This window comes from Monodelphis domestica, chromosome 3 (assembly GCF_027887165.1).
Source record: "Monodelphis domestica isolate mMonDom1 chromosome 3, mMonDom1.pri, whole genome shotgun sequence".
NCBI lineage: Eukaryota > Metazoa > Chordata > Mammalia > Didelphimorphia > Didelphidae > Monodelphis > Monodelphis domestica.
In genome coordinates this window covers 84108856-84132995 of record NC_077229.1, presented here as the reverse complement: position 1 = coordinate 84132995, position 24140 = coordinate 84108856, and the positions used below count along the sequence as shown (strand labels likewise).

The 24140-nt window shown below is 36.2% G+C and overlaps 1 protein-coding gene across 5 annotated transcripts in view; it reads right to left on the bottom strand.

Annotated features, from left to right (window-relative positions):
• Positions 1-24140, bottom strand: part of BRD4 (bromodomain containing 4) — a 165882-nt gene that overhangs the window by 34609 nt on the left and 107133 nt on the right. For 3 of the 5 annotated variants that reach the window (XM_056822340.1, XM_056822342.1, XM_056822343.1), the window contains exons 8-11: positions 15725-15934; positions 14652-14851; positions 13207-13502; positions 11361-11471 (exon numbers count right to left, since the gene is read on the bottom strand). In XM_056822340.1, coding sequence (XP_056678318.1) covers positions 11361-11471; positions 13207-13502; positions 14652-14851; positions 15725-15934 — 817 coding nt within the window. Of the gene's footprint in view, positions 1-11360; positions 11472-13206; positions 13506-14651; positions 14852-15724; positions 15935-24140 lie in introns of all 5 variants that reach the window. The other 2 variants (XM_056822339.1, XM_056822341.1) reach the window with 1 other exon arrangement.

Sequence of the window (24140 nt, the reverse complement as noted above, 5' to 3'; positions counted from 1 at the left end):
AGTGATAAATATGTGTATAATCCAATGGAATTGCTTGTCTACTCTGGGAGGGGGAAGGAAAGAAGGGAGGGAAACAACATGAATCATGTAACCATGGAAAAAAATTTTAAAATAAAAATTTAAAAATTAACATAAAAAATGTTTATTCACTAACTCTGGACTTTCCTTTCTTTACTACATTCCTCATATTAAATGTAAGATCAGAAATACCTGCAGATGTATCAAAAGAAAATGTTACTTATAGTCACATGGATTTGTCCATTCAGTATTTAATATTGATCATTCTCTTGAACTCATAACTTCTTGTTCACAGTCCTCGCAGGTAGAATATTTTGTTTTCTAAATAGAGTTATGTTCTTGTTGTATCCCCTTAATTGTAAATGAGTCTCCTTTAAGTCAGGAACAATGGTATAATTATCTCTCTGCACAGTACTCTATACGTTATAGATTCTTAATATCTATTTGTAAAGTAAATGCATAAATCATACATATCTACTTTAAGTCAGATGTTATGAACAGAGCCTTAAAATTAGAAGGGGAGATTACAACAATTTCTTTTAAAACTCCATTGCTATTTGAAAGCAACACGATTGGAATAAAACCTGGTATTTTGCTTTAAAAAAAAAAGTTAGTTATATAGTTTTAAAAAGCAATATAAAGGTGCCTCCACCATAAGCATTAACAGATTGCTGCTAATCTCCAGGATAAAAAAGGTTAAAAATTCCTATTCTAGAGTAGAGGTGTCAAACCCTGAACCAATCCTCTAGAACAAGGTTGAAATCAGATAAAAATATAATTGGGAAGTGTTTAACAAAATAAACAAGCACAACATAACATAGATAATGTTAATATGTAGTTTTCTAAGTCAGTATGTGTTCTACAAAGATCCTTAAGTATGATTTAGTGCTTCCTTTCTCCTCTTTTATTTAAGTTCGATTCTACTGAGGTGAAGAGAATAAATGCTAACGTTGGCCACTTTTTACTTCCAAAAAACAACCCTGGTTGAAAATTTAGTAAGTGGTAGCAATGAGTGTTTATGGTGTATTCTGTGATGAAACAGAATAGTTTTCTATTACACAATTTTTTAGTACAGTAAGTATTAGCATACATCTTGGTTTTTAAATACTTTCCCTCTCCCTTCCTTTTATATCCTACTTTTCTATGGGAACACATATCTGTAACTGTGAAAAGTATTTTACTTATACTAGATCCAACACTATTTCAAATGCCATAAAAAATTCTCCTTAAATACTATACAGCCACTACTGGTCAGTCATGTTTAATTCCAAAGTGATTTACTGCTAATGAGATTATGTTAAGAGGGGAAAATTTTCCTAGAAGATGAAGCTCAGGAAAATCGAACTTTTAAATTAGAATGCATAGGTACCCTGGGAAGTGAGGTAAATAAGATGATGAACACAAAATGACTGACTTTTGCTCTGGAAAAAAGCTATAGCTCCCCTTTAAAGTCAGAGAATAAATCAGTCTGGTTTATTTAGTGGGGGAAGGCTGACTGTTTCCTTACTCTACCCCATGTGCCTCATTCTTTCCCCCAAAGCAAGGGCACTGTTCATGCACAAGCATATTAAGAGGGGGCTCAGATGGATTTTTTTTATTTTAGTAAGATCCTGCTATGTCCCTTTGCTGCAATTTGGGGTACAATCTTTTCCAAAAAAAATCAAGAATTCCATCTTTCCCTTGAGCTTTTAAACATTCCCCTTCCATCACCACACCCACCCGTGGGAAAATGAAAGCAGAAGACAAAAATAACTGGATCATATTTATTCTACAAACCTTAAAAATTCTGTACAAGAAGTCAATGTTTCCCTCCTCCCTCTGCTGTTGACAAAATCATATCCCAGATTTTTTAAAAAGTAAAAAAGTCTAATAGTTTGGGGCAGAAATTAAGTAGGGTACATCTTTGGAAACAAATGGAAAATAAAATTTTGAGTCAAAGGTCCACAGAAAGATTGATCAAATTAAGATTTTTTTTCTAGTGTGCATAAAGCACTTTCCTCACAATTACCCTGTAAGGGAGGGTAATACAAGCATTATCAACAAATTTTTAAATATTTACTGTTCTCCTCCTCTCTTGGGAATTTCATTCATCTCTGTTGAAGTTAGAATTCATTGCAGATGAAATTCCAATATGGAAAAAAGTTCTGGGGGTGGAGTGAGGAGAGGCCAACCCAAAAATGAGATTCATTCTTTAATATCCCCCCCCTAAGTAATAAGAAGAAAAAAAAAAGCAAATACGGATTTTTTTTTTTTTGCAACAGCCATCCTTCTCTGCTGTCTTGAATTTATTTACATTAGGAATAGACTATTAGGAATATAGGCCATCAAGCTGTCAGCCCCCGAATTTGACTCACTAAGCAGGAAGTCCCAGTCACCATAGGTTAGGTCATCTTGTAAGGCCTGTTACATACCAGCAAGAAAGCCTCAAGTGTCTAATAGGGAAATGGACATGGAAAGGAATATGCATTCTAATATCCCTCCCATGGAGACTGGGTTTTACATCTACCCGGATGAACAATCACAAGTAAGATAATAACTTAGGCTTAACAGGATGTGGTAGAGTTGGTCAGTGACATTTCATGTTTCTAATAAAAGGAAATAGAATGGGAAAGAAACATCCCATTGACTGTGGCCTCTGTGTGTAGCTTTCCAAATCACAGATTGAAGGTTAGATAGGGATCTCTTACTACCCTGAGTAATTTGGCTCCACTCAATTCTTATCTAAATTTGCCCAGAGATGTTTAGTAGAGTTTTCCCCTCCCAATCTATTTTGTGCCTCTGCTTTTTAAATGTTAAGCATCTGTTGGGGGGGGGGGGGGGGTATCTCAATGTGAGCTGACCCCTAGTCCAAGAAACAAATATTCCTTTTCAGGAATTTCTGTTCAAAATCAAGACAGAAACTCGAACAAAAGGAGAGCTGTAGCAGGAGAAAATTCAAACTAGAACTCGTCGTCCACTAGCCAGATAGGGAAAGACAAATGATAGCATTTCTATTCAGAAAAGTCTAAAAATAGGCCTATAGGGAAGTTCAATCAGACAAATGACAAAACTTGTCACTGGTGTAAGAACTGCTCATAGCTGCAAATGCTCAGAATACATATGAAAAAGTCTTTCTTAGATCAACTTAGTTGGTCAAAAGCAACAGAAGTCAGGAAAAACCAAAATGGGGACATTTTATGTTCCAGGAAAAGGGAAAGAAAATGAGTCTTCATGCAGTCAGTGGGCCAGAGCTAAAGCTGTTGGGAGTTTTAAAGATAACTCAAAGATCATAAATTTCATTCTCCTCCTCAAGCCAGGACAGCTGTTCCCAGGATTCTCGTGTTACTTATTGCATAATCTTTTTTCCTTTCTTAAAAAAAAGAAAAATCAAATTGTGCTAGAGCAGTCATAGAACTCTGGATAAGCTGTCAAATCTCTTCCTTTCTTCCTGCCCCTGATAGAAAGCAAAGGTCTTCACTGGACCAGGAAGGTAGGAAAGATGAACTCAATGCCAACTATCACTAAAAAGGCAGCACAATGTTATTCCATAGGAAACACTACTTAAGGAATTTACTGAGAAGCAAAGTTTTTTTCTGCAGGAGTTCAGAGAACAGAATTAAAGCAAACATTGTAAGGAATGTAATTCAGATATAACTATGACTTTGACAAGGTGCCTAGGTTTTCAAATTATCAACAAAGGATTTATACCTACTGCCTATGACCTTTTAAACGGATGCATTTTAAAAAATGATTAGGTATATTGCTTACATATCTGGGAGTTTTCAGTAATCTAAAATCCTTTAGAGCAAGAAGATGCCATATAAATAAAGAGTACAAGACATTTTGTTTGTTCTGAACTACTAGAAACAATATAGGTATTGAAAAATGAGAATAAAAGCTCAAATAAAATTTGACTGGGAATGAGAGCAAAAAAAGAAAGAAAAAAAGAAAAAAGAAAAAAACAGGCACTATTAAGAAATGTTAACTATATATATATAGTTCTTTAATTCCCAAATCTGACTTCATTAAAGGTAGAGAGTAAAAGAGAGGAACAATCCTTGGGAAAGAATCACAGCTTGGGAAAGAATCACAGTACAAATCATTCTGACGCTTGGCAAGGACTCCATCTGCTGGTGAGCTCATAAAGCCTTTAACTTGAAATTTATAGGGCTAGGAAAATATAAGAATTAAGATCTCAAAGGTATAACTACAAAGAGATGATGAAGTGCTTAGTACAGTGCCTAGTACATAGTAAGCACTTAATAAACACTTGTGGATCCATAAGGAATGCTATTTACCTGAAATACCCAAGAAGAGGCAAAGAATTTGGCGATATTTGACTGGACAATCTTGATCCCAGACATCTCTTGTTATTGAATTCATCACAAGTATTCTTCGATGTAAAATATTTAATAAACACAATTCCACATACCTCCCTTAGCATAGTTCATTTACTTAATAAATGCTTACTGATTCAACTTAATGCACATTATCTTCTATATATAATAATGAGTATTTTGGTACTGAATCCAAAATACTGGAAAACATTAAGTATCAATGATTCTGAATTTGCTATCTCAGATAACCCAGAACTGAAAAATGCTTTTGACCACATATTTTACATAGCTCGAACCAAGGCTTTTTACAGCAAAGCAATGAGGACAGATTGGTAGAAGACAGAATGTTTACAGACTTCAAAAAAGGCCCTTAGATGTCATCTACTACAATGCTGTCATTTCACAGATGAGGAAAAGTGATTTGACCAAGTTCAGAGATTTAAACCCAGTTGCTTTGGTTCCAAATCCAGTTGTTTTTTTTTTCCATTCCTTATCAAGCTATTTTTCAAATACATATGGCTATTAAGATTCACAGAAAGATTTCATAACTTTACATAGTAGGGTTTGGTTATAATGCATTGACAATAATATTAGAATAATAATACCACAATAATATTAGAAAATTATGTAGGCTAGGGTGAAAAGATATTTAAAAGTCCTAAATTTGTTATAAAAGGAAATGTGGATATTAATTATAAAGAGAATATATTTATTTTAAAAGATAATTGAGAATTAATAATAAAAAAGAAGTCCTGATTTAAATAGAGAGGAGAGTTGTATTGAAAAGAAAATAATATTCCCAGATTACTGATTTAGAAGGAATTTGATTACATGAAACATAACTGATTTAGAATTTTTTTTTTTACGAAGAAAAAACCACAAAGGCAGAAAATGTGCCTAAAAATAAAAGTCAGTTATTTAGCAGGACTGAGATTTTTTTATGGGACTTAAAATCATAAGATTTGAGCTAAAGGATCCTTTTCTCTCAATCTTTCTATAAAATATGAAGTAACCAAGGCCTGGAAAATTTATGACTTGCCAAAGTCACATAGTAGCAAATAAAAATTGAAGAGGATTTGGCCTCCCAATCTATGGTTGATATTCCCTATGATTACGAGAAATTCTCTATGCCATGTTTCTCAACTGCATAATGAGCAACCAACAGATCTCTCTCATTCCTTTAAATCATTCAATGCAGTAAGCATTGATTAAGCACTTCCTACATACAAGGAACTGTTATCAGACACTGGAGAAACAAAGATAAACTAAAAAAAAAAGTCTTTGCTTTCAAAAAGCTTATGTTAACAAGCACTCTGAAAGAACTAACTAGAGAGATCAATGAGGAAAAGATTTCTTATTAAGATATACATTCATCTCTCCCTATACTCTGGTTCACTTATGGCAGCTTCACTGTATTGCAGGTTTAAAAAAAAGTATTTATCTAACTCCATATCACAGTTTTCACTATATCGTGGGATTTTCTGGATGAATACCAATTGGTACACAATGGAAATGCAGTGCAGCATTACCACTTACACAAATTTTCCAACATGAGATTGTACATGGCACATTATTGGCTGATGGAATGAAAGGCGACCAACCATAGCACTGTGTTCTGTATCTGGGGCATTGATTGATACAGTGACTGTACTATGTGGATTTTCACCTATCACAGGGGTCTCTAGAACTTAACTCCCGTGATAGGTGAGGGATCACTGTAATACTTTTTTTGAATCTTGAGGGAAGCTTGGGAACTCCAAAGGGGAAGAGATAAGGACAGAGAGAATTCTAGGAATGTGTAATAGCTTTTGAAAAGATAGAGAATGGAAATGGAATGTCATGTATAGAGAACAGCAAGGCAACGAGTTTGGCTGGAATAAGGTATGTAGGAGGGGGAATATAATGGGAAATAAATCTAGAAAGATAAAATAGAGCCAGACTGTAAAGGGAGTGGAGGGAACAAACATTTATTAAGTGTGTACTACATGCTAGGCACTGTGCTGTCATTCACAAACATAAACATGTCTTGTCTAAAGACAAGACTTCATTGAAGTCTACTGAGCCATGTGATCAAATGTGTGTTTTAGAATGATGTGTAGAAGGTGGACTGGAGAGCATTAGGAGATTATCTAGGAGGCTATTGCAGTTGTTTAGGAAGAGATGCTGAGGGCTTGAAGCAAGATGTATGGGTGTAGAGAAGGGAAGAACTGAAGATGACAATGAAGTTCCAAGTATGAAAACTGAAGATTTGGTGGCATCCTTAGTAGAAAATCAGCAAGGAAGGGAAAAAGATATGGAGCAAAATATAAAATTATTTTAGACAGTTGAGTTTGAAAAAACTACTGAAGCAAATGGGAATTAAGGAAACAGAAGCAACCAGTGAACTTAATTGCATTTAAGTGTAAAATAAAGAGATTCAGAAGAAAACATCTGCCATGTATGTTAACACTTTGTGTGAAAATGTTAAGGAAATTATTTTCTTAATGATCATCTGGTTTTGTTTAGGTCTTAAGAAACAAGGATGAACAATTTTAATTAGGATTTTGACTTTGGGCCACTTATTGAAGTACCTGAGACACAGCTGGCCAAGTTTCTCTTTTACCAAGAAGCAAGTAGGATAATATTAAAAAAATAATCACAGCTGTAGGAAGATTGTGAAATTTTGAACTGTACATTTGAATGACACCTTATCTTCTATAAAGAGCGTGATACAATTGTATATTCAACGAGAAAATAGAGCAACTTCTCACATTTTAGAAAAGGACTAAGAATATGACCTATAGGTCATTTTGCAGGTGATAGCTGAAAAAATACCTAGAATCCCAAATTCCTTAGCAAGACATTTTATACCCCCCCCCCCAAATATGTGAGACTGTATAAAAAATAAGCTCAGTGGATTGAGAGCCAGGCCTAGAGATGGGAGGTCCTAGGTTCAAATGACCTCAGACACTTCCCAGCTGTGTGACCCTGGGCAAGTCACTTAACCCCCATTGCCTAACCCATACCACTCTTATACCTTGGAACTAATATACAGTATTCATTCCTCCAGGTTAAGAATCATTAGTTTAATGAAAACAATAAAGAAAAGGAAATAAATTAGATTAACTTGAAGTCACCTTTGATCAACTGGAATGGGGAGTATCTTTGAAGGCCAAAGGGAAGAATTTAATATCAAATAAGAGATAGAGTATTATAAGATATAAGATGAATACTTTTGATTACATTAAATTAAAAACTTTAGTAAAAACAAAACTACTCTAACCAAGATCAGATGGGAAACAACAAAATGGGAAAATTTTTTTCTAACAAATATCTCTGACAAAGGTCTAATTTCTCAAATTTATAGAGAACTAAAATGTATAAGAATATAGGTCATTCCCCAATTGACAAATGATCAAAGGATATGAACATGCAATTTTCATGGAAAAAAAAATCAAAGCTAGAGTAGAAGGAATTTACTCAGAAAGAAAGTGGGGAAATAAGCTGAATAGAATATGATGTATATGATAATATAAGATGATATATATATATATATATTAAAAATGTGATATAAAAAATCAATAATCATACAAAAAATGTTCTAAATCTCTCTTGATTAGAGAAATGCAAATTAAAACAATGCCAATATGGCAAGGAAGAAAAGTGGTAAAAGCTAGAAGGGATGTAGCAAAAATTGGGACACTTTGCTGGTGCAGTTGTGAGCTGATCCAACCATCGTGGAGGGGAATTTGGAACTACAGTCTAAAGAACTATAAAACGTGCATACCCTTTGATCCAGTAGTATCAATACTGGGTTTATATGCCTAAGAGATAATAAAAAAGAGGAAAGGACCTAATTGTATAAAAATATTTATAGCAACTCTTTTTGTAGTGACAAAGAATTAGAAATTGTGGGGATGTCCATCAATTGGAGAACAACTAAACAAATTGTGGTACATGTTGGTTATGGTGAATACTATTATTGTGCTATATGAAATGATAAGCAAGATGATTGCAGAAAAAGCTGGGAAGATCTGCAGGACTGGTTGCACGTACACAATACCACCAATATTGTGGGTTAAAATGTGAAAAAACTTGGCTACTCTCAGCAATGCAATGATTTGAAACAATCCTGAGACATGATGGGAATGTTATCCATCACCAGAGAAAGAACTGTTTGAGTCATCTTTCAGCATCAATGTATTTATGGTTTTATTTTGTGGTTTTGGCAATGGGTGAGTGTGCTGTAACAACAATGAACAATATGGAAATGTGTTTTGGATGACAAAATTAAAATTTAATATATAAGAGAATTTATCAGTTTATTTTGACAAATGAAAAAAGTTACTGTACCATGTTTTCTCCCCCATAAAAATTTGAAATTTTTACTCTGGTGTGCTTTTTTTCCATTTGATCCTCACAATTCCTGAGATTGATATTATTATTGTACCCATTTTACAGGCTAGGAGGAAACTGAGGCAAACAGAGGTGAGGCTGGATATGAACTCAGTTCTTCCTGACTACAGGCCCAGAGCTCTCTCACCAGAACTACCACTAGTTGCCTCTTCTTGAGGGAGAATTAGAATGATAGTAAGGGACTTAAACTTAACTGTATTAAGTTGGTAGCTGACACACTGACTGACAAAGATTGATGACAAACTTGGGAAACATCCACATTCACGTATTAAGATGATTTGGAGTCAGTGGAGTGGAGATATAATAACCAAGAGAATGTGGGATTTTAATGGCTTTATCACACCAACAAATTGATGTTAGAAGTCCCTACTGAAGATACAATCAAAAACAAAACCTCCCAAGCTTTCACTAAGGAAGATGAGGCATGTACACAAATTAGTCAAAGAAAAGAATAACTATGGACAGAGAACAAATGAATGGAAGGGGTTAGAGTAGAAGATGAGGAAGATTTCCTATAAGAAGCCCAACAGAGGTTTCTAAGAGCTGTAGTTAAGCCCAGCACAATGGCTAAGAGCATAATGATAACAAATAGGGGCAGCTGCTTGTTTACTAAATGCCAAAGAGAAATGAAGAGGGTACATCAATTGAATTACAGAATTCTTTGTGATCAGAAGCCAGTAGTATAATGGACTAGCTTGTGGGAGCTAATTCTTAAAATTTAAATTAAAATTTCAATGTTAGTACCTATTCCTCATAAGTCCACAAATGCTACAATCCAGGGCCTGATTGTTTTGTTGAAATGACAAGATGTAACAAAATGATGGGGAAAATGTTAATAATGAAGAATGAACTTAAAAGTGTTCATTGAACATTTCCTCCATTTCCCCCCATTCTGCCAAAGATTAAACATTTCCTGGCCTACATAACCCTAGTGAAACTACTGGTGCAGTAAACTTCCTTATCTTGGCCTTAGTTTATGCAAAATAAAAGGAGGGTTAGAGTAGTAGACAGGGTTGAGTGATGGCTCACCCTCCCACAAAAAAGTGCTTACTAATGATCTGTTATCATTACTAATGATATCCCAAGAAATTTATATATGGCACTGTATGGTGGTGTAAACCTTAAAATTTCTTAGACTTGTGAATGTTGGAAATTTCACCATTGGAATGTGAACCCCTCCTCCTCCTCCCTTCTTAAGATTACTTTAGGACAGAAACCTTTTGCTGAACAATGGAAAAGGCTGCAGCATAGATCAAACTTTAATTATTCCAATCTCCACCCTACTCAGGGTAACAGGATTTAGGAAGGGCTGCAGCAAAGGATCAAGATTTAATTATTTGAGAATATGACCTTCAACAGACATGTGCAAAGCCACAGACCTCTGGGCGGTCATGGGTTAAGGTAGAGCCACCATTGGCACAGGGAAGACATGGACAGTGATTGGTAGATGTGAGAACTGAGGGAGGGAACTTGGATGGTTTCCTTAAAGATTGCAGGGTCTGAGGGACTGGGGGGTTGGTTGGAGAGGTTTTGCTTTGAGAGGTGGTGCTCTGAGAAGCTGGAGGTGGAGGCCCCTGAGACTGTTTCTCCATTTTGGTCACATGTGTGATAGGGACTGATCTCTTTTCTTTGCCTCAGCTATCTAAGGGCTTGGGCCTTTTGGCCCAGCCTAAACAGAAGGGGTATTTAAGCCCTATTCCCTTTTCTCCCCTTTTCTCTCTCCCTCTCTCTCTCTCTATCTATCTCTAATACCTTTCTTCCTCCTGTTTGTAATTAAACTCCATAAAAGGTTGACTGCTGACTTGAGTTTTCATTTAGGAATTACATAGCTGAATTCTTTGGCGACCTTAAATTAATATATATCAGTCTTTTAAAGTGATTTCCTTGTCACAGTGGACAAAGAAATTTCATCCTAATGATTCTGTGAGGTAAGTATAAAGGTATTATTTCCCTATCCATCCAAGATAACATAGTCAGTAAAGCTAAAAAGGAACCAAATCTAGGATTCACTAATATGGAGTATGGTATGAATCATAATAGTTAAAATGTGGCCTCTGTTTCAAGACCAAGAAAATAAAGCCATAGCAAACAGCAGGGAGAAATACTTTGTCAGTCTGGAGTTACCACCTCAGGTTTCTAAACCTGATTTATGCTTCTAATATCCTTATAGAAGAAATATGATACAGGTAAATAGAAACAGAGATAGTTAACAGTTTACTTACTGTCCTCTACTCTATTATTATCCTCTGAAAAGTATTATCAAGTTAGTACTGAAAACATTTGTATAGAATAGTGTTGGTGAAGTATTGGCACTTATATCCAAAGGGGGTAGTGGGGGTGGGGTGGTGCACACAACACAATTCTGCTCTGTTCCCCCTCTTCCCAATGCCTAAGAAAATTTTTTGCATGCCCTGCCCCTCTTGTCCAGTCATCCAAAGTGAGCACTTCCTCTTTCCACTCTCTGAGGTAAATGCGGGGGGGGGGGGGGGGGGGGGGGGGGGGAGAGAAGGTGTTCACAGGCAGCTTAAATTTGGAGTTTGGGCAGATGAACTTGAAAGCCATCTCCAATGCTGGTATAGAACATTAGCAGGGTTGGAAAGACTGTGATTCTTTAGATAAGTGGGATCTAACCTGTTTCTGAGTCATCACTGTCAGAAGAGCTGGATTCACTGGTGCTCTCGGACTCTGAAGATGAAAAGCCCTTCATTTTAGAGGACCCAGCAATCATATCCACTTTCTCAGCTGTAACAAGACAACAGCAAAATAGTGTCTAATAGAGACAGAGATAATTCAATACCTTTTATGTATACATATACCATTCCAAATAAACTGGTAGGAAGGTGAAGAAGGGGACATATTCCAACCAAATCAAAAACAACTACTCAACAAAGAAGCTCAACTCTTTAAAGAACAAACAATAAGCACAAAGGTACTACTGCCTTGGAAAATAACTCAAGAACTCTTGAAAGTTCAGCTAAAGTTGTGGTTCCTGAATTCATTTATTACAGTTTGAATTAGGGTGAATGATTATTGTTGGGACCAAGCAGATATCTAATGATTCCCCTAATTTTACAAACTACTCTCTTCATTGATAGGGATTCCGGAATTTTAACAGACAATTTAGTTTTTGTGTTTGCATTTATAAGCCTCTTACTAGAAATTACTTTGGGAAGAGTAGTAGATGATTCCATATAGGAAATAGCCAGGCATTTTCAGAGACCAGTAGTTTCTTCCTGATTTAACCTGGAGCTCTTTGAAACAGATTTATTGCTTCTAACAGAGGAAAAATAGAGTTAGGTCAAACTCTAAGCAGGCCTCACAAATGTAACTGAATAGGTAACAACAAGATGAGATTTTGAGAACCATTTAAATTCCTGGGATTTTGCTGCTTCCGATTCTAGGCATTGTCAACATGGAATTCAATAAGCAAGGTCCGTAGCTGTTATGTCAAGGGAGGACCTGATTTTCTATTTCTAAAAGAAAAGACTAATCTCTTATAACTAGCCTTTGTGAGTATAGTCTCATTTGAATCTGAATTCTGGATGAAGCTGAAGGTTTCTATTAACATACTAGGGATTATTACAAAGATAATCTATATATAACAAGCTTGAATCTGGGTCTAAGCAAAGATTTGAAGGTGGTGGGTAGAATAAAGGGAGTAGAGATTCATGTTGTTGACCTTTATTAAAACAAGATCTCTCTCTGAGCTAAAACAAAAAAGTGCTGAGGTTCTAACCTAAAAAACTAAATTAACAATAAAACTTCCTTAGAAAACATTTTATAAGAATATTAGCACACTGCTGCTACCTGTGTAGGAATATTTGTTTGTAGAGTTTGCCGTGAGCTCTGTGAAAGCAAGGAATAGATTCTTTTGTAGCATTTTCTTTGTACCCCAGGGCTAAGCACAGTGATTGGCATATAGGAGACACTTAAATATTTACTGACTTGACTAGTGCACCTCAGATAAAAAAACATTAAGACTGGAAATTTTCTATTACTTCTACAGTAAGAGCAATTTGTGTGAGATATAGCTACAATATTATATACTGCCCATGATATTCTTGTTGCAAACTCTTTTGCAGCATATTTAAAAGAGATTAGAAGAGTAGCATATTGCTGATATCAAAATGGAACAATAATTATGGATTCAAATAAAAACTGAATCAAGTCCCAGAGAAATAGGTCAACATAGTTATGGTCTATAAAGTAGGACTTATTATATAGCTAGATGGTTGCCAGATAACTGACTATCTCTGGACAGAAACACTTATAGCCAGAAGTGAGTCTGAATTCAAAACTTTGGATAGAGGGAAAGAGGCATATTTAAGAAGTTAAAAGTAAGGGTAGCCATTAATATTCATCTGGAAGAAAGTCCTCCACAAAACATACTTTCTTGGCTGGTAGAGGAAGCAAAATTACTAATCAGTTTGTTACCCAATTTGTATGTCTGTCAAATAGGAATATCTGGAAAAGATACCTTGAGGTTTCCTCTTTTTCCGCAAACATGAGGTGACATAGCGCTCTAGTTCTCGTAAGGTAGAAGGTTTCAATGTCTCAAAGTCAATTTCAATTTCATCTGGGTTAGAGTTCTTCAGTGAGGGCTCTCGGGACTGGATGATATGGACAACCCGGCCCAGCTTCTCACCAGGAAGTTTGTTAATGTCCAAACTCAATTGTCTCTTCTCTTCATAGGACATTGGCTTACATTTGTCCTCTTCTTCTGACTCATAGGTGGGAGGGGGCTTGTTCTTCACAGGCATAGGTTCCTTCTTGCTACTTAAAAACAAAGACACTGTTAGAGGAAGACACAGAAGAGAAAAAAAGTAGCTGATTGATAGTCTTCAATACAAGAGGTTTTCTCTTAAGCAAAGTCTAAAGCAGTGATGCCAAAAATAGCACTCAGAGCACTCTCTGGGGGCACTCAGCCACCCTCCCCTCACACCACTATCTTCAGTGCGTTACTAGAAAGGCGAAGGGACTCAGGAGGAGCGGCTCCCCTCCCCCTCTCCACTGTATCTGATGATATTTCCCCCCCCTCCCCTGCCCTACTGCCAAGCAGCCAGTGGAAGTGCACAGGGGGTAAGGTGGGAAGATGATAGGCAGTAGAGCTGGAGAGAAGTGGAGTACTCAGGCCACTCCCCTCCTCCTCTCTACACTAGCTGGGTACCTTCCCACTTCACCCACCCCCAGCAGCCCAATGGGAACACTTTCTTCCTCCCCTGTGTGTGTGTTTTGGGGGGGAGGGGAGAGAAGAGGGGTGCCAGGGGGGATGGAACATGGCACTGTTTCTAAAAGGATTGAACCATAAACCATTGTTATAAATACTACATTGTTGACCACAGACAGAGGCCTTTTGTTTATTTACTTATTCAGTCAAATGTACCTAACCTCTAACTTCTTTTCTTGACCTCAATCTGATTGTTTCCAAACCCTGGTTTTTCTATACTTCAATTACTCTCAATTTTTTTCTGCTCCTTTATTAATAAGGACAAATAGATATGCAAATGAAAAAAGCAATAAAAGTTCAAGATATAGAATCCTCTCAATATGTAGTCATTTTAGAATAAAAGTTGGGAGGAATCTAGGAAGCCAACTAGGACTTTTAAATGATAATGTCTCCAACAAATGGTCAAACTCACAACCATTTGCATTAACACCCATGGATGTTATGGAATAGTCTATTCTTTCTGGATTTCAAAGTTGGAAGGGAATCACAGAGAGATAGCAGTCAGCAGTTCAAGGGCTGGTGAGGTTTTCCTTAATAGTTAACCTTGAGGGTTAAATGGGCCAAGAAACACCTGATAAATTGGCAATTGCCAAAACTAAAGAGAATCAGAAAAAATCTACTACCCAATGTGAGTAATGGCAATCTGGGTTCAAGAAAGGTCCCTTCCAATCCTTCCATTGGCCTGAAGAACATACCTGGCATTATTGTTGCTGCTGTTACTTTTCTTTGTCTTTTTGGGAGGTGGTTCCTTTGCTTTGCCTTTCTTGTTTTCCTCCACTTCCTCTTTCTTTTTGTGCTTCTCTTTCTTTTTCTCTTTCTTGTCTTTTTCTTTTTTCTTTGGTTTGTTCTGCTGAGGCTGGGAGAGTGCAGCAAGTTGCTCATGTACTGCCTTGAGCTAAGACACAGATAAGAGGCTTATCATAAATGATGCCCTGATATGCCTTTCTCTCATTCTGGTCCTTCACATGATCAGTTGGAAATAAGTCTAAGAATATAATTGACCACGTTTGACATCAACAAATGAGAAAAATCAAAGGCAATAACTGAAGAGTCCAGAACACTGTATGTTGTAAAGTGGCAAAAACTAAAAAGGGCAGTGATGTTCCAAGAAGAAATGAGGCTAAGGAATACAGTATAGGTTGAAGAGTCACTATGTTCCCTTTGAAGAACTATGTCAAAGAAAATCAAAAGCAGATATAGGTAATTAAAAAGTCATATTAGTTCCAATTCACAGTTAATATGGGCAGTGTCAAGCATGACAATTCTTCTAGGTCCCAGGAAAGACCAAAAAAAAAATCACTATGCATAGAGCCCAATAGATGCAGAGATGGTGTTAACAAGTCAGTCATAAAGTATTAGAAGGTGTAAGAGAGACATGGGGCTTTGCTATAGTAGGAGAAATTCTTTAAGCCACCGCAGCAAATGCTTCCTCCTCCAGTCATTACAATGGAAATTCTATTCTCACTATAAGTTGCATCCAAGAGTTCTACCTGCATTCTGCCTAGCATGTGACTAGCTTGTGAGGTAATGTGTGGGTAAGAAACATTTACACCTAACTTCAAAGAATACATCCATTGATCACTTTTTAATTTTAGAAAGGGTTTCTTAATTTGATCTCATAATAGGAATCTGCAAAATACACAAAAAAAATGCAGAAGACAGTGAGACACAAATAAACTCTTCATAATTAAAGACATTCAGGTATCACTTAGTCAATTAATTCCAGATTTAAGTACCCATCACTACTCTTCAGCTGAAATGTTAGTACCTGTTCCTGAAGCTCTGCCAGTCGCTGAGCTCTCTCCTCCTCAGAGTCATCAGTTGAGCTGTCACTGTCTGAGGAACTGTCACTGCTGCTATCACTAGATGATGGTGGAGCTACTACCTTGGTGGGTGGTGCTACCACTGGGGAGGACACAGCAACCACTGGCTCTTCAGGTTCATCAGGCATCTTTGCAAAACGCATCTCAAACACATCCTAAATAGAAGAAAAATAATTATTTGTGTTGGGCTTGCAGACTCAAGGACAACAAACTAGGAATACAAATAGCTAGCTGTGGTGAGCACCATACTTAATAGAAGTACTCAGAAGAATGGAAAGCCTACGAAATCCTCTTTTAAACTGAAAGTCCCCAGTTTGGAGGACCTGGACAAGAGTAGGGCAGAGAATAGAATCACCTGGGAATAGTTTTTGAAATTCTTCACACCAGAGCAGGGACATTAAAGAAGAACTATGATCTGCAATCTTTTCTTGTTCTAAATTTCTGTCTCATATTTTGAATTCACTTAAGCAGAATGTGCTAAGTTGCTCTCTATTGTTCCTATGAGATTACTTACCAGCAATGTTATTTGTTTATACCTATCTGTATCAATGAATGAAAACTAAGGAAGACATATTGAACATACCACAGAACTTTCTTCTTTCTTAACAACATGTTCTTGTACTTTATTTTTAGCATCACTAAATGATGCTAACATCATCCTGGAGCTGCTTCAATTCCTTAAACCTTTGAGGCTCCCCAAATAAAAACATTCACAATTTTGGTGCCCCTGGGTAATGGTAGCAAAGAAGAATTATGTCCAAAACATCTACTAGGAACTAGCAGGATACAGTGAAAAAGAACACTAAGATGGGGGTAGGGTGGGGTGGGGTCAGGATACCTGTGGTTCTAGTTCTGGCTCTGCCACTAGCTCAATGTGTGATCTTGGCTTAAACTCCCTGGGTCTCAGTTTACTCCTCAGTAAAATGAAGGGGTTGAATCAATCAACAAGCATTTACTACGTGTGCCAGGAACTGTGCTGGGGATACAAAGACAAAAATCAAACAGTCCCTGCCCTCGAAGAGCTCACATTCTCTCAGGGGAGAGAACATATACATATCTAAGTATATACAAAATATATTTGATGGCAGACACACAGTCAATCATCAGGTCCATACCTGAACAGTCCCTCATTATTTAGTAGCATCTGTAATAACTTATACTCAATTGAGAATACAGGGTCCAGTTGTAACATTTTATGACAATAACAATGGGTGAACATTATAAAGTGGAAGACTTTGGCTCAACATAAGGAAGCTTATAGTTAGTAACTCCCACAACTACAATGACTTAATTAAAAACACACACACACACACACACACACACACACACACACACACACACACAACCTCTTTAACTTGTTATAGACATTTTTAACTCTTTCTACTCCTAACAGACTATAATAACTACATAAGACAATATTTAAAAGATCCTATTTGAAGAGTGCTCTGCCTTATAAGAGGAAAGTGTATTTTATAACTGGCTCTCCAGGACTGTCAGTAGTTTCCCCAAGTATTCAATATGCAAAATGTTCTTTAGGGGAGCTTTAAATTCTATACTGTTGTATGAATTGTATACAGACTATTTTGAAGATTTTGCTCTCATCATTTTGTAACACATCCCAAATTTTATGAATTCACTTCTCCCTCCGCAATAATTCTATTACATTAACATAACATCATAGTTTTTGTGACTCTATACTCTAATCAAAAGGCAATTACTTTGTTTCATTTTTTGATACTATTCAAACAGATTGCTTTGAATACTTTGGTAAATGGACCTTTGTGTGTATCTTTGAACTCCAGGGATTGTCAGTTCAGTAGTAGGACTACTGTGTCAAAGGGTATATGGAAAGTTTAGTAGCAGTTCTTTTATTATCTGAAATTACTATCCATAATGAGTTACCTATTCCTCACCTATTCCATCAACTTACTGTATCACTTGTCCTTTCCCTTGCCTTTTCAAGGATGAAATCTCCCCCACACACACACCTTGAGCTTTGCCAATTTGCATGGTGCGCTTGTAAGTTGTTTTAAGTGATTTAAGTTGTCTTAATTTGTGAGAGAAGAATACCTCTGTGTGGTTCTTTATACTCTGCAATCTTTACAAATAGGTTCACATCTTTGCCCATATATCTACTGGGCAATGGCTTGAATAATATCTCAAGACAGTACAAATATAATTTGGATGTCAGACTTTTAATGGTCATATTTTTTTCATTCTACCATTTTTTCATCTAATTCTAACTTCCCTGATGTGATACACACCGAAGTTTTAAAATTTCATGTAATCGAAATAATGTTTTAATAGAACAAGACTTTAAAATCAGGTTTCATGACCAATTTAAGCTCACTGCAATAAGACACTAGTATAAATATAATTTTTGTCAAAGGGCTTTTCATTTGTCCTAACAATTCTTATTAAAAAGGAGTTTTCCTAGTAATTTATGTTTTGGAGTTTGTCAAACATTGGGTTATTGTTTCCAACAAAGTTTCTTACTTAACTAGGTCTATCTATCTCATTGATCAATTTTTCTGTTTTGTCTTTTTAAACTAAAGCATTAAATAGTGTTGATGACGAATTTATAATATAAACCTTAAAGTCTGGGAATGAAATGCCCTCTTACTCCTAGATTCTAGATGTTTTGCTCTCTAAAATTGTTATTTTGACTAAAATATAATGCAATTTGATGTGGTATAGTACAAAATATATAAATTTATTTAAGTAGTAGTATATTGGTATGGCCTAAACAATGCATTAAATATTATTTATATCTGCTTTTACTTTTTTTTTTTTAAACCCATACCTTCTGTTTTGGAGTCAATACTGTGTATTGGCTCCAAGGCAGAAGAGTGTTAAGGGCTCGGCAATGGGGGTCAAGTGACTTGCCCAGAGTCACACAGCTAGGAAGTGTCTGAGGCTAGATTTGAACCTAAGACCCACTGAGCTACCCAGCTGCCCCTCTGCTTTTACTTCTAGAAAAATTTCTAGAAATTTCTATACAGTTGTATTTACATACATATACAGGTATAATACCAACTACATACTTTTACATCATTCTGAAGCTGAGTTTTTTCTTCACAATTCTTCCTAGTACAAACATGTTGAAAAATCTTAGGGATTAATTTCCTTCCCAGTTACATTGCTGAAGTTATAAATCACTTCAGTTAGTAATTCTCTAGGGTTTTGTAAACACACCACTATGCCAGAGATAATTTTGTCCCCTCTGGGGAGATGTTTATACCTTTAATTTTCTTATCTTGATTTATAAAGTCTTAACATTTACAAAGCACATTGTTCATGATAACCCGTTAAGTGCAGGTAGTAATCACCATTTGACACAAGTAATCTAGGATCAGGTGAAGTAAGTTAACAAGTGTTGGAACTAGACTATGAATCCAAGTCTCTCCAGGCTCCAAGTCTAGTGTTTTATGCCGATTCTCCTCTAATAATTGGGCTTGGCAAAAGCAGAATGAGCTGACTTATGAGGGTATGGGAGCTCCCTGTCAACTGAAGTATCAAGCAAAGGTTGAACAATAATCATTTGTCAGAGACTGATGAGAAGTTAAAAGAGAAGATTTAACCATTTCAACCTTCAAATTCTCAAAGAAAATGGTACCCCAAACACCCCCATTTCCCAATAAATGACATCTTTAGACTTTGTATCATTCTATTTATTCATATGTTCTGAAAGTCACCAACACACCTGGAAACACCTGAACTGCTAACATTGCTGGGAGCTGAAGAATCCAGCTGTGCTCTGTGCTTACCTCATCCCAGCATTAACAGCTCTGCAATTGGAACCAAGCTGACTTGGCTGATAAAAGAGGTAGACCATAATTCCATCTCTGTAGGGACACTCTCATAAATCCAGTAAATGACTCAGATAAACAGAATGCAGAGAGGTTGAGAAAAAGGGGTTGATTTTCTGGTCACACTTTCATCTTAGAAGAAGGGCATTTCCCCACTGTAGTCCCAGGATGGGGAGCTGAAAAGTGCATAATGGCAATGGATGGTGACATAGCAAAGGAGTGGGATGGCCATATTTTTTTATTTGATTAAAGACTCTCAGCTGCTCTCCTGACCAAATCGTGAAGCCTGGATCTCCCCAAATAGTGATTGAATGCCTTCAAACGATGGGAAAAAAAAAACATTATCTGAAACAGTGTACTTCATTTCTAAATGATAATTGATAGGAAGTTCTCAGAAATTGTTTCCTTGTAACTTCTACCTATTGGTCCTAGTTTTTCCTCTGGAGCTGTGCAGAATAAGTTTAATTCTTCTTCCAAGTGAGAGCCAAACTTGAATGAAGCACAAACTCCATCATCAAAGGTCTGACCTCGATTGTTTGGTTCCTTTTCAGAATAAGTGCCTGTCAGGCCACCCAATTCAGACAGAGGTTCTAGTTGCTCCCTATCCAGTCTTGTATGAAAGCATCCAGAAACAGCAGTTCTTCTCAGCTTTCTCGCTTGGTTTTCTGCCTGAAATTTTTTTTAAGGAAGCAAAAACATTCATATATAACTCCAAATGGGTAATGACATTCAAGTGTATTCAGAAAGGTTATGTATAAGAAAGAATAATCATGTGAGAAGCAGCTAGTGTCAATTGCTAACCAGAAAAGCATGCAAAAGGTACATGAAAATTAAACAACTACAAAAGAAACTGTATAGATTTATATTTATGTGCCTTAAGAAAGATTTTCCATGGCTATCTATCTGAGAACACCAGCCTTGTCAACTCTGTCCTTAAAAGAATAAAAATTTTGTTGGGTAATCTTCCAAGTCTATCATAGGCAGATAACAGCAATGGAGTATCTTCAGAAGCTCAAAAGGGGGTAAAACCTAACTGTTTGGGTGCAGGGTTAGTCAAGACCACTTAGATTTCCAGACTACCAAATGATATACAATACTGTTTCTACTGGTACTGTCAATTCCACAGGTAATGAGGGCTACTAAAACTAGGGTGAGATGAAACAGAGCTAACAGTTTTAGTTAATAACAGTGAGTGCTGCCATAATCAGCAGGGAAAGACACAAATAATAACAAGAATATGAAGGCTGAACCAAAGCAATCAATGAAAATGTATCTTAATTGGATCTCTCCAAATGAACACTACAAACATTGCTTTTTCAATCCAATCATGTATTTGTATAATCCAATTACACTTTATTTTATTCCATTCACTTTCTCTAAAAAACAATCAACAAACACCAAGTACCTACCATATGGCAGGCAATAGGGATACAAAGACAAAAATTAAATTGTCTTTAACTTCAAGGAACACAGTTTCTTAAGAGGAACCACATGAACATAAATAAGAATCCACTGTATTGGGTAGAACCTTTGTGACAAACTTACTGGACAAGAGTCATATTATGTTAAGCAGTTATAGATGGGTTGCGAGAATCAAAGGGAACACTTATATTGACAAAAATCACAGATCCACTGGTATACATGTAATTTAACAGATGTGGTTCTTTATGAGATCTGGATATAATAGAATTCTGGCATTTAAAAAAGTTATCTATCTTTAATTAAAGCACCATGCTCATGGCTTGGCTCTGAAAAGACTGCCTATAGAGAACATTCTGGCAAGTCTAGGAGAACTTCTGGCCAAAATGGCTTCCTGAACTGGCATAAGATTGGCCAAGCCCCACACACGTACTTTCTAGAAAAACTGTTGAGTTTTTACTAGATTGAATAATGAACAAGAAATCCAATGAAAAACTAAAATAAATTGAATTCTTCCAACCCCAGAATCACATGGAGAAATCAGAGAAGCTTGAGAGCACTTGAAAAGAAAAGCTGTTAGCAAAACTTTGTGTTCAGAGGCAGTAAAAGTCGAGGTAGCTCCTGAAAAAGCCAGGGGATCCTTATAAGTTTCAGAGAATGGCGTTTCTAGTGGTCAGACCAGGACAGTCTAGGATTAAGAGTGTTGAAATTTAACACTCTTAACTGAGATACCTGAGAGGATAAAAAAAATGTACAGGGAAAACCTAATCCTAGGAGGCAAAGATTAGCATAGGAACTAATGAGAGCAGAGTTCAGCTGAGCAGTCCACAGAGAAGCACAGCAGGCAGTGGAGGCAAGCACTAACACAAGGCTCCAGAGTTCAACAACTAAAGTAGGAGAGATCAGTGCATCAAAGAAAATACTAACATAAGAAATTATTTAAAATCTAGAGACCCTAAAAAATGGAGTAATCATCTAACAGCTATAAGCAAGCTAAACAAAACAAAAAAACAAAAACAAAAAACACCAAACTCCAGATTGTCCACATGAATGCCTACAAGAAATGAAGGTTTAAAAAAATAAAAAGGGAATACAAATTCTAGAGGAAAGAATTAAGAGAATAAACATCATAGAAGAAAGTGGTAAATTTCACCTAAGGAATAGACTCCATGAGACTACAAGAAATATTAGAATATAATCAAAAGAATGGAAAAAAGCAATTGATATTGAAAAAGAGAACAAAAACAACAACAACAAAAAGAACAAAAACAACACAACACAACACAACACACGCACAACAACCCAAAACAGCAGAATTCGAAAACAGATCAAGGAGAGAAAAGGAAGGATGGGGGGGGGGGGGGGGGGGGGGGGGAGAGAAGATGGTAAAAGCACCCAGACATTCTATTTTTAGGAAATCATAAATGAAAACTGTCTAGATTTATTAGAATGAGAGAACAAAGAAAGAATCATGCAAAAGAAACTATAAAAGGAAAAATTGCAAGGAAAACATTAAAGGGGAGTAGGAAGAAGAAAAGGAGGAAGAGGGGAGAAAGGGAAAGAAAAAAAAAGTTTAAATGCCAACAAATTATATGGTTTGAACTAGAACACAATAACTAGCAGCATCTTACTATAAATGAGAGAAAATCTTGGAAAATAATATCTCAAGAGGCAAAAGATAACTCTTCTTATCATGACAAACAAGCATAATCCTACCAGGGTAAAAAAAGAGGCCTTTAATAGAATTTTCAAGCAATTCTGAAGAAAAGACTAAAAGGAGAGAAGAAACTTGGAAATGTAAATGAAGAGAAACCTATAAAGGACATTTTATTTGACCAAGTAGAAGGTGCTGAATGGTAATATAGTACTAACATATGATGGGAAGCCAAGATACAAGTGTTCCCAGAGCTTTGAAGAAATTATGTTTTTAAAAAATAGGTCATGTGGGCACATTGGTTCTTTTCTGAGTATTGCAATAGGTGGTAGCATGAAAGGGATATAAAAGTATAGAAAGGAGGAAGGGAATGAAACTTGCTACTTTTTACAATTTGGGTGAGAACATTACATGAACATGGAAGGAGGTGGTATCATATTAATTTCACTTTTTTAGAAACTAGTCAAAGGTGGGATAAATGAAACACACACCCAGAAGAGCAGTAACACTGCAGAGAAGACAGATACAAGCAAAACAAAATTTCTATTACTGACAAGGGAATTAAAAGGGAAAAGAAAAGGAAAGAACTTTAATCTAAGGGACTGTTTTAGGTTTCCTAGATAATTCGGGAATCATTGACCAAATTGTATTATATGAATATAATGAAAATAACTACAAATGAAATAAAGACAAACATTTTAAGAGAATTTAGTAAAGTATGAACTGATGCAAAGCCAAGTGAGCAGAACACAAAGAACAAAGGGCAGCAACACGATTTAAAAAACAAAACACAACACAACAACAACAACACACCACCCCCAAAAGAAAGTAAAGGCCCCTGCAAAATTGATCAGTGAAATTACCAATCATGTCTCCAGAAGGGCCTATGATGAAGTTTATTACCCGTCTCTAGGTAGAGAGTAATGGACACAAAGTGCAGAAAGAGATCAACATTTTTAGACATGGCCACTTTGGACATTGATTCTATTTGACTATGCTATTTAGTACAAAGGGATTATTGGTAGCCCCCACCATCTTAGTTTTTAATTAGACACAATATTGATACCATCAAGAGGGAAGAAGGGGAAATGGCATTCAATTTTTAAAAATATAAATAAAAGGGAAGGAAGCACAGATAAACAGGATAGGTTTGAGAAACAAAATATAATTTTCTTTAACATTTAAAAACAAGCACTATGAAACAGAAAGTCACTGTGTCATAAAGAATTCTATGTGGTCTGGTATATGTGTATAAAGTTCCAAATAACAAAGTACTTTAAAAAAGGTTCCAAATATACACCTAATAAAGTTATTATTTGTCTGTCACTTGAGAAATAAGTTTGGAGATGTTGATCATTAGACTTGCATCTTATTCTTTTCAAGTGACAATAGGGGAAGAAGGGTATACCAACTCTCAAAGATCATCTATTAAAAACCTATAATCTACACACAAGTCAAGGGAGTTTCCATGCTAAAAAA